At 41.9% G+C, this 10,819-nt stretch overlaps 1 protein-coding gene across 1 annotated transcript; it reads right to left on the bottom strand.

Moving 5' to 3' along the window:
* Positions 1 to 1,364: 1,364 nt before the first annotated feature.
* On the bottom strand, positions 1,365 to 9,116 carry LOC117054983 (survival of motor neuron protein-like). Its single transcript, XM_033164262.1, has 9 exons — positions 8,978 to 9,116; positions 7,922 to 7,993; positions 7,244 to 7,369; positions 5,987 to 6,184; positions 3,456 to 3,593; positions 3,163 to 3,234; positions 2,791 to 2,901; positions 2,306 to 2,367; positions 1,365 to 1,888 (listed from the first exon to the last, which is right to left on the bottom strand). The coding sequence occupies exons 1-8, from the start codon at positions 9,029 to 9,031 to the stop codon at positions 2,311 to 2,313; spliced, it is 828 nt and encodes a 275-aa protein (XP_033020153.1). The 5' UTR covers positions 9,032 to 9,116; the 3' UTR covers positions 1,365 to 1,888; positions 2,306 to 2,310.
* Positions 9,117 to 10,819: the final 1,703 nt, after the last annotated feature.

The following is a 10,819-nucleotide window of genomic DNA, read 5'->3' as shown; positions in this document are numbered from 1 at the left end:
GGTTATCATCAGTGTACTGGTGACACCTCACTCCAAATCTCATTACCACTCCCAGCTGCTTCACATAGGTGTTAAATAGCACTGGAGACAGTACAGCATCTTGCAACAACCTGTAGTTCAACAGCCAGAAGGCTGAGAAACACTCACCCAATGCTCGTCTTGAACCATCTCGAGATAAGACTAGAACTACTGCAGAATGGCGCCCGTTACCCATCTCCTGTAGATAGTCCAGGAAGATTCCATTGTCAGTGGCATCAAAAGCTGATGAGAGATTGAGCAGGAACAGCAAGATTGATCTCCCCCTTCTCCCAATCAAAGTCATCCATCAGGGTAACTGAGGCTGATCAGTTGAACCATAATTGGAATTGATGTAGATAATCAGTTTACCAAAAGAAAGCCTGTAGCTGCACTGCCATGACCCCTTGAGTACCTTGCCCCAAAAGAAGGTATTTGTGATTGGGTAGTAGTTTAAATTAAATGCCATTGGGTCCAGGATATTTCCCTAGGGGTGGCTGCACTACAGGCCACACCTCCTTGTACAAGGACACATTCACCAGCTAAATGTTATTAATGAATTGTTTAATTGTCAAAAATAAGCTTCAAAGTGGTTTACAAAGTACACAAATTCTGAAATATGAACATTCGTAATTTAAAATAAACAATAAAAATCTCCCTTTAAAATAACACAGAAACTAAAACATGAGGCTCACAGAAGTTGCCTTATACTGAGTCAGACCATTACTCCACCTAGGACAGTATTGTCTGCACTGACTGGCAGCATCTCTCCAGGGTTGCAGACAAGGGTATCTCTCAGTTTTACCTGTACTGCAGAGGCGGATTTATGGCTGCACGACCAGTTCCACCACAATGGGCTCCGAGCCTAGGGCATACTGCAAAGCATCACAACAATGACGAAGTGAATTGAGCACAATGGAAGGTGGGGGGGGGGGAAGCAAATTTTGGCCTTGCACAGGGTGCCACTGAAATTTGAAAGACCCAAGACCCAAGGGAGAAGAGAGAGGGAAGTTACTGCCATATGTAACCTAGACTTTCAGAAGCTAGGGTTAAGGAAATGAAGGGTAGTTGTATTTCCTAAATAGTATAATCTCATATGGTATTTTATTTAGCAATACTATTACATTCTGCTTTTGAAATTAGTGCTATGTTTTCCTGTTAACAAAATGTTTAACCTAGATGGGTGTCTGCTGAACAACCTAAAGACATCATTGCATAAAAATTCAATTCCCTCAGAGATGTAATCATCATCCACAATAAAATGTAAAAAGATGTTTGGTAACTTACAAATTACCTAGAAGCTTTCTAAATATAAACACACACACACTGACATATTATACAAATGCAAGTTGGAAAAAAATAATTTTATTGATCACTAATACAAACCAGTTGAATGGTGTAAGTGATAAGTAATCTCTCTCTCAACTCACGTAGGAATTGTTCTAGTCCTGGGATTTGGACTGCTGTATAATTAACCACGTGACTACAGTGTTTCTGTTATCACCACTGCCATCCACAGCTAGAAAGGGACATACATCAGTTTCGGCAAAATATGGTTAGATCCCATAAAATTGACCTCATTTAAAGTTTAAATGTGTAGTCAGCTTGGCATCACTGAAGAGCTAGAAATGAAGATATTCTACAAATTGAAAGATTGCTTTACAAATCAAAGCAAGTCCAAATAATAGATTCACTTGAAGAACCTTGCAAAAAAGCAGGGCTATCCATTCAGAAATCTTGCTAATGATGATGAAAACATTGCTGGCAGATTCCTCTCTGAGTTATCCAGTCAGTAATCCTGGTACCATTGAAAGCTTCTTTCCTGACCAATACAGAGTTGGGATGTCCTCCTTCATGGGATATTTTTTTAAACCTAGTTTTAAAAAGACCATGTGGGATAGTAAATTCATTTTAGAATAAGTTATGCCAGTGCTAAGGTCATGTTCTATCGAAGCTGATCTATATATCAGAAATAGAGGAAACTTAAAAATCTGATGCTGATAGCCATCCATCCCTCACACACAGGCACTCTTTTAGGGAGAATATACTCATGCAAGCCACATTCTAGTATTTGACACCCCCCCCTTTGCAGCAACCCTGGACTCATTTAGCTTCAGGAGCCTATTTTCTGTGGGCTCCCAAGGAAACACCATAAGGTGTGCTTTCCGCATCTCCCCAACAAGCAAAAAAAATGTCACCAGCCCAAAGCTGTTCTTGTGCCTTCAAAATGAAACTAAGTTCAGCTTGCCCTCCATTGCAAGTTAAACTTAGAACAAAATGCAGTACTTACAACAGCTACTTAGAGTGGGCATGTCTCCCCAAGGCAGCTTCCATGCGGCTCTGCTTTAAACCCTGTGCAATACAGGAGACAGAATGGGTTGTTACAGAGGAACTGTTCATATTGCCGCCCTATCAATTACTGGGGATGGAAATCATATTACACTCAACCTGATCTATATTATAAATGTTCTTAAAAGCAGTGGTAAAAGCAGTTCAGTAGGTCTTTGGTTAAGAGAAGGCACATCAGCTGGCACTCCCTATAATCGGAAGCTAATACACAGCAGAATTGTCCCCAGATTAAATGTGTGCAAGTCTGTCAGCCACAGTGTTCCATGTCTCTCTAATGAGCTACAGAAATATTTATTTTATGTAATCTTTCAGGTGTTGACCAGCCGCAAATCAAAAGATTAACCTATTAAGCAGTGTTAGCACCTTAATTGGTGACTTAGGCAAGTTGCTTGCATTTTAGTACAGAAAAAGATGTATGTTTCTTACCAGATAGTAACCAGTGTGATAGCCACTCATATACCAGGCTATTAACATACTTCCCAATGCTTCGTCGTCGTCAGGAGAATCTGGACTGAAAGGTGGTGGAGGTGGTATCAACTAAGAAGATAAATGAAAGACTTCTGAACTGGAATAACTACCTTTTCTTCTCAAGACATTGAACAAGAAACAATTGTTCACTACAAACATTTAGAACAATTCTTAATGCAAATTTAATTGGATTAGGGAAATAATAATTGTAGGGGGACATTCCATTATTTAAATCCCCAGCTTGAGTGGTACCATTCAGCATCTGGGTTATTAACTTTCCCTTTTGTGACAAGAGTATCCCTTTACTGTCACAGTTTATCCTTCACTCACCGGTGGTCCTGATGGAAATGGTGGAGGCCAGCCTGATAAAAAGGGTGGAGGTCCACTGAATTTCATTCCGGTCTACACGAGAGTAATTTAAAATACAATAAAAGGTCTTCATTATACCAATGCTTGCAAAATTAAGCATGCAAGATACAGCAACCCCCAAATCTCACAAAAACACCCATGACTAGAATGGCACCTGTAATTCTGCTTGTAAAGGTAAAGATACTACTCTTCTAAATAGCTGGAACACTACCATATAGTAACTGGATGTCTTTCAGATTTGCTTCTCTGCTTACCCTTCCAAGGCCTGGTACTGGTGGTGGTGGAGGAAAGTGAGAATTCCACTGTGCTGATTTAGAACGATTGTATTTGTTTCCAGGTGACCGGAATGAGATGTCACTTTCATCTGTTGAATACTGAGTCTCATTTTCATTCTAGAAAAATAATAGTAACTAGGAATTTGCAACCAGTATTTGCAAGCCATACGTAGCTATAACTAATGAAACCTCAACAAAACAACATTATTTTCTCCCGTTCTGATTTTGTGACATTCCAAAAGACACCCTCTTAAATGCAAACTGTTAAAAGGTTTTATGAACCTGCCCTTCTGGAACTCTACTTTCATCCTTCCCCTATTTCTACTTAAGTTTTGACATATTCTCATCCATGCCTGCCCTTTAAACTATTCTTGCTTATGTCCTACTCCTCTGCCTTGATTTTAAAAAATAAATAAATACTGGATGTTACTTAGAAAATGCTTTTGATCTTTTGCAAAGGGAACCAGTAGAATTTGTTTTACCTCACTATTTGAGCTGCTTGTCATGTGGTATTACGGATATACAGCAGTTGCTCAAGTAAATGGGATCAAAGCTACTACTAGAACAATATACTACTGGGCTCAAGAACTATGGAGATAGCACTGGAATGTGTGTGAGTGGAAATGCTGCCTTTTATTCTGAAATTGCAGGCATATTTCATCTCCAACCTTTGTGTTGTGTGTTTACTACAAACATTTTTCTGTGTGCTCTTTAGAAAAGCTCTATAAACAGCAGGCAGCAGAATTTTAATCTCCCAATCAGAAATTGTTATGCGAACAGGCAGAAAGACTTGCTATGAGGGTTTCATGTGGGATGAACAGAACCAGATGGCCACAAATTCCCACTCCTTCCTCTTTTCTAACTGGTGTACCATTTGTATTATTGTGGTCTGTTCTCACTCACTTCACAAATGCCTGCTTCTGCACATAGCCCTTTCCCAGTAAGGTATTTAAAATCCATACCTGCTAGATGTAACCTGTAGAGGTACAAACCAAGTCACCTTAAAGATATCTCAGAAATGCTTAACTGAAGGTAAAGGTAAAGGGACCCGAGCATTAGATCCAGTCGTGTCCGACTCTGGAGTTGCGGCGCTCATCTCGCGTTAATGGCCAAGGGAGCCGGCGTACAGCTTCCAGGTCATGTAGCCAGCATGACAAAGCCGGTTCTGGCGAACCAGAGCAGCACACGGAAACGCCGTTTACCTTCCCACTGGAGCAGTACCTATTTATCTACTTGCACTTTTGACGTGCTTTCTAACTGCTAGGTGGGCAGGAGCTGGGACCGAGCAACGGGAGCTCACCCCGTGGCAGGGATTCAAACCACCAACCTTCTGATCAGCAAGCCCTAGTCTCTGTGATTTAACCCACAGCGCCACCCGCATCCCTTAACTGAAGGTAACCGAGTGCAAACCAGCATTTCTATGGATTTCTGGCAATGTTTCATTGAACTGAGGGAGAGAATGGATGCAAAGCTATTACACATTAACTCAACTTCCTTTGTCTACAGTTCCTCAGTACCTAGTAAGTCATTCTACCAAACATGTTGCACATTTGGTTGATTGTAATTCCTGTAAGAAATTCCTTTTAAGAACTGGTGTCCTCCTCGCTCCTGAACCCATTTGTAGAACTTATATTCCACTTTATAGTCCCAGGAAGCTCTCAAAATAGCTTACAAAAGGTTCTCAAATACTGGAACAGAAATTACATACTTCCCACATGGAACCAGAAATATTTAAGCAGTGTTTGTTGTCCCTTTCCCCAAGAACTCCCACCCAGGTGCTCTGCAGCAAGGGAATGCAACTGAGCAGATGGATCGCATTCATTCCATAGGAACAAAGTCTTCTCTTCCTTGCAGTTTGTTTTGTGATACAGTATCTTTTGAATTGTTAAACTGGGCCCAAAGAGTGACTTTTTGTTGATCTAGGAGTCTATTTAGTTAAGGTGTAGGGTAAAAATGCTTTAAATTTAAGTAAAGTGGGCAGAATTAAAAAAAAAATGTTGTTGACCTGAGCAAGTCTCATGAAATTTACATATCAATTTGTATGTGTACGGTATATGGGGAACAGCCTATTATTTCCTTCAAAAATACCTTCCCATATAATTTGTTTGCCAAGACCAGTTTCCTACTTAGCCATCTTGTTTTATATTAACTATTTTTTTCTGATTGCCAGGCAAGTCAATGAATAGTAACAGACCCATTTTTCATTTTCATCCAGTTACAGCTATAGTAATATGGAAAGAATTTTAATCTCCCAATCAGAAATTGTTATGCGAACAGGCAGAAAGACTTGCTATGAGGGTTTCATGTGGCTTGGCTGTCCACCCCTGAAATAAGTCATGTGCAGGAGGCCCAGGACTAAATTCAGCTCCCACAGAAAAAGGTAAAATCCTATATTTCATGTGCTTTAGCTTTAATCCTCACACACTGTACTTCCCTGAGCTGTGAAAGATGTGTAGCAATGATAAATTGTTCCCATTTCAGTCAAGTGTAAATTTTCTACTTGGCCTCACCTCCGCAGCACTTTTCTCATTTGTTCCCTCAGCATCTGTTGGTGGTAGCAGATCTGACAGATTTTGCTCTTCCTTATTTCCGTATCCGGTATAGACAACTACACATGTCCCTTTCTTCCAGTTAATTGAGGTAATAGTAGCTTGGTACACGTTGCCGTCTTCAGACCAAACAGCACTGCACGCATCACTAACTCTCCACTGCATTGAAAGGAAAAAAAGTTAAGTTGGTGTTATGAATTTATTCCTCACTCTACTATACAAGTATGAGATCCCTCCTGCATACATGTATGTCATATTTGTGACATACCTGTTCAACACACCTACATAAAAATTAACATACAGTGGTACCTCGGGTTACATACACTTCAGGTTACATACTCCGCTAACCCAGAAATAACGCTTCAGGTTAAGAAATTGCTTCAGGATAAGAACAGAATCGTGCTCTGGCAGCACAGCTGCAGCTCCCATTAGCTAAAGTGCTTCAGGTTAAGAACAGTTTCAGGTTAAGAATGGACCTCTGGAACAAATTAAGTACGTAACCAGAGGTACCACTGTATTGTAAACTGCACTCTCCTTCAATATTTGTTAGCCACATTAGCTTTAAAAACTCAACTCTGGGTATCATGCTACATTTTACTTTGTATTAATCAGTTTTAAAACTTCATCCTTTATCACCTGTTTGAAATAGTTCTGCAGATGCACTACCTAAAAATACTTTCCCGCAGCATAATACAGTGGTGCCCCGCTAGACGAATGCCTCGCTGGACGAAAAACTCGCTAGATGAAAGGCATTCGCTAGCGGAAGGCTGCCCCGCAAGACAAAAAAGTCTATGGGGCTGCCTCGCAAGACGAAAACAAAATTTTTTCCGTCGCGTAAAAACCGCTACTTGCATTGGTGCTTCGCTAGACAAAAAAATCGCTAGATGAAGACACTCGCAGAACGAATTATTTTCATCTAGCGAGGCACCACTGTACATTATTTTTGCAAATACATTATTATTGCATATAAAAAAGTACTTCCCCATTTTAGGAACTGGAACACCCGAATTGAACCAAAGGCAAAATACAGGCCATTGCAAAAACCAGGCTATTTCCCTGTAAAAATTCAAGTGCAACAAGAAAAAGGTGGCTGAAGCTTTAGGTTTTTGTATATGGGAGCATATATTTATGTTTGAAAAAACAGGATCTTAATTCCATGATTTCAAAAACTACATTCTTAGTACTATCTCCTGTCAGTTCCCCTCCCCACAAAATCACCTGTTTCTGTGGTCCAGCATTACTTTTCTTCCTACTCTTGTTCTTTTTATTATTTTTTCTTTTTGTCCCAGCGTTTTGTTCTGTTTTATCCAAAGGCTCTGAACAGTCACCATTCTTCAAAGCATTCTGATGGAAAGAATATACAAAATAATTATTGGTATTTTAATTTTTTTACTAGTATTGAAATTAATACAATAATTATTACTTGAAATATTCATATATTTCATCTAGATCATTTGATATAATGATGCACTGCACCAAATTTGATTAATCAAAACATACCAAGCATAAAAAACAAAACTTAACTTCCAGGCCAATGTTAAAAATATAAAATAGTATATATACAGAATGTCCTTCTTAGAGCAGCCAGATTTTTTACTGGCAGGCTCCTATAGCTTTAAAAATGTATGTGACAAACTGAACAGGTGAAGTTTTCCCTGTCACTGCATTTCTGCACTAAGAACTGTTCCTATGGACTATCTGCTTTCAGCCCAGCTCTTAAAAACCACAAGGATATTGAGAGAAGGAAAATGCAAAAATATTCTTCTATCCCTTTCTTCCAATCCACCTATCTTTGGGGTGACAGTGAAGGATTAGCATGGGTGGCCACCATGCAAGCTTGAGCCTTTGCAGTTCACATGTTGCATAGCAGTTGGGTCATGCTAGAGTATGTTTTACCTTGAAGGACGTAACGGCTTTATCATATGCTTTTATGAGCGCTGTATCATCCCATATATCAGAATCATCACTCTGTAGAAACAAAACAGAACTTAAGGTTTCCTTCTTATTTTAAACTTAAAAAAAACCCCAAAAGATATTTTGAGAGTTACAGCCAAATCTAAAGGTGCGGCTTCTTCAATATATCAAGATCATCTCATGCTATATATACTATATTACTGCTGGCATCTAAAAAGTTAGTTCAGGCTTTCCCCTGGTTACAATAACTGGTTGTCATGTGCAAATGCAAACACCCCCTTGTGCATGTAGAACTTAGTTGTGAAACTAGTTGCATACCAATATAGCTTTACAGTACTTTGTGCATAGCTCATGCTTTTGTTGAAGTTGCTAAGGCAAGCCTTTGGAGCGGAAATTCAAGGCCCCGCTCAGCAGAATGAACAGAATCCCCCCCCCCCAATGCAACAGGGCTGGTATGCGGCATTTGCAGTTGGTGTACAAGTCTAACTCAGAAGTAACCCTACAGGACCCGGTAAGTGGACTGAAGCCTAGGCCACAGTGCCATCTAAAGAAGAGATCCCCAATGAGACCACTAAATCCACTCACCTTACTATATCACTGCTTGCTTCCGTTTGGGAAGCTGGTAGACCTTCTTGCCCACCCCACTTAAGCAGTTACTTTCTAACATGTGCCATTAAGGTAAGACGGGGAACATGCAGGAGAAAAGTTTTTGAGGAGATATGGAAGGTGTTTGTAGAATTTGTACTGTTAAAACGGAAAGGGGTCAAACCATCTCAAGAGGTTTTGGGAGGTTGGATAGTTACAATGGAATGGTCTCGGTGGTGGGGTGTACAATTTTATTCTTATTTATTTATCATTATTACCTCGTCAAAGTAAAAAAGAAACAAAAAAGCTACTTTCCCCTCAGAATCCGCTCCGCTGAACAGCGAAGCTAAGAGTCCCTCCTGAGCAGCTCCTCACGCTCGGCCGACAGCGGCCCCCACGGAGGGAAAGCGAAACCCTATGAAGGGCCACGAAAAGCCCTGCCTACCCCAGTACCTGCCCGGCCCCGCGTCTGAACAGCACCGCCTCGCCGCCGCCGCAAGAAGCCATGAGGGCTCCGGGATGAAGGCGCTCTTCCACAGGGCCTCCTGCCGCTACGTCATCAGTCAGCGACCGGAAGGGAGGAGCTCCACCGACAGAGTCCTCTTGCGAGCACCGCCACTTCCTCGGAGCCGCCTCCGGGGAGATTGCCTTACTGCCCCCTACAGGTCAGGAGGCCTCAAGCTCTTCCCGGCGGCTGCCTCCTCCTCCTCCCTGAGACAAAAGCGGAGCGAGGAAATTCCACAGGTAGCAGTCGCGCTTTTGCTACGCAACGAGAGTCTGGTGCAGGATTCTGTTTCCAACGATGGGCAGCGAGACCGAGGGATTAAAAAGCAACCCTCGCATCCCAGCTGCCCTTCCTTCGATCAGTGTATATGGGGAAGGTGTGGCCCTCCAGGTATTGTTGGAGACCAAACCCCACCAAGTCTAGTTAGTGGGCGGGGTTGACATCGCCAGGGTTACGACTTCTCCACTTGTTAGGGCTTGAGGTATTGTTCCAAAGGTGGTGGTGGTGGTGGTTGTTGTTGTGGTGGTGTTTTTAATTAGTTGATATGTAAATCACCTTGAGATGGTTCGATCAGTGTTGATGAGGATGGCAGAGAGTTGTAGCCTAGGCTAGCAACATCCAGAGAGGAAAAGTTCCCCTATACAGTATCTGCTTCATAGGAAAGCCCACATGCAGACTAAGGGGATAATACACACAACAGCCCATATTTATATGGGGCACTTGATATTCCGATGCTTATTGTCTCAGTCTGAACATTTAGCCATCAAAGTCAACCGCTGCTGATAAACCACATCTCCATTGATTTGTATAATGCCTTTTTTTAAAGGATATATAGTAGTGACCGTTTCCCACAAAGTCATGAAACAAATCTGTACCAAAAATCATCCATAGACTTGTGTGATCAGGAAATTATAGTTGCTATCAAGCTATACAATTTACAACGCTTAGGCCACCCCAATTTTGCACTCAGAGGGAATGAGCCATTCTTGTGTGGTAAATGATTTCCTTTATATTAGTTCTTGGGTGGGGGGGGGGGCACCTGTGTCCCTCCAGGTGTTGGAGAGCTAGATTCCTCAACCCTGGGATAAGATACGGTCAGGGATGAACAGAACCAGATGGCCACAAATTCCCACTCCTTCCTCTTTTCTAACTGGTGTACCATTTGTATTATTGTGGTCTGTTCTCACTCACTTCACAAATGCCTGCTTCTGCACATAGCCCTTTCCCAGTAAGGTATTTAAAATCCATACCTGCTAGATGTAACCTGTAGAGGTACAAACCAAGTCACCTTAAAGATATCTCAGAAATGCTTAACTGAAGGTAAAGGTAAAGGGACCCGAGCATTAGATCCAGTCGTGTCCGACTCTGGAGTTGCGGCGCTCATCTCGCATTAATGGCCAAGGGAGCCGGCGTACAGCTTCCAGGTCATGTAGCCAGCATGACAAAGCCGGTTCTGGCGAACCAGAGCAGCACACGGAAACGCCGTTTACCTTCCCACTGGAGCAGTACCTATTTATCTACTTGCACTTTTGACGTGCTTTCTAACTGCTAGGTGGGCAGGAGCTGGGACCGAGCAACGGGAGCTCACCCCGTGGCAGGGATTCAAACCACCAACCTTCTGATCAGCAAGCCCTAGTCTCTGTGATTTAACCCACAGCGCCACCCGCATCCCTTAACTGAAGGTAACCGAGTGCAAACCAGCATTTCTATGGATTTCTGGCAATGTTTCATTGAACTGAGGGAGAGAATGGATGCAAAGCTATTACACATTAACTCAACTTCCTTTGTCT

Source organism: Lacerta agilis, chromosome 11 (genome assembly GCF_009819535.1).
Source record: "Lacerta agilis isolate rLacAgi1 chromosome 11, rLacAgi1.pri, whole genome shotgun sequence".
Classification (NCBI taxonomy): domain Eukaryota; kingdom Metazoa; phylum Chordata; class Lepidosauria; order Squamata; family Lacertidae; genus Lacerta; species Lacerta agilis.
Note: the sequence above shows the minus strand (reverse complement) of the source record. Positions and strands in the feature narration are given on the sequence as shown.

Bases quoted from the DNA above. Each gene is read 5' to 3' on its own strand.
- LOC117054983 (XM_033164262.1), bottom strand. From the start codon at position 9,031: ATGGCTTCTTGCGGCGGCGGCGAGGCGGTGCTGTTCAGACGCGGGGCC. The intron at 3,235-3,455 runs GTAAGCAGAGAA...ACTCTCGTGTAG, and splicing joins CAGTACCAGGCCTTGGAAGG to ACCGGAATGAAATTCAGTGG. The intron at 2,902-3,162 runs GTGAGTGAAGGA...TTATCTTCTTAG, and splicing joins CATTTCCATCAGGACCACCG to TTGATACCACCTCCACCACC.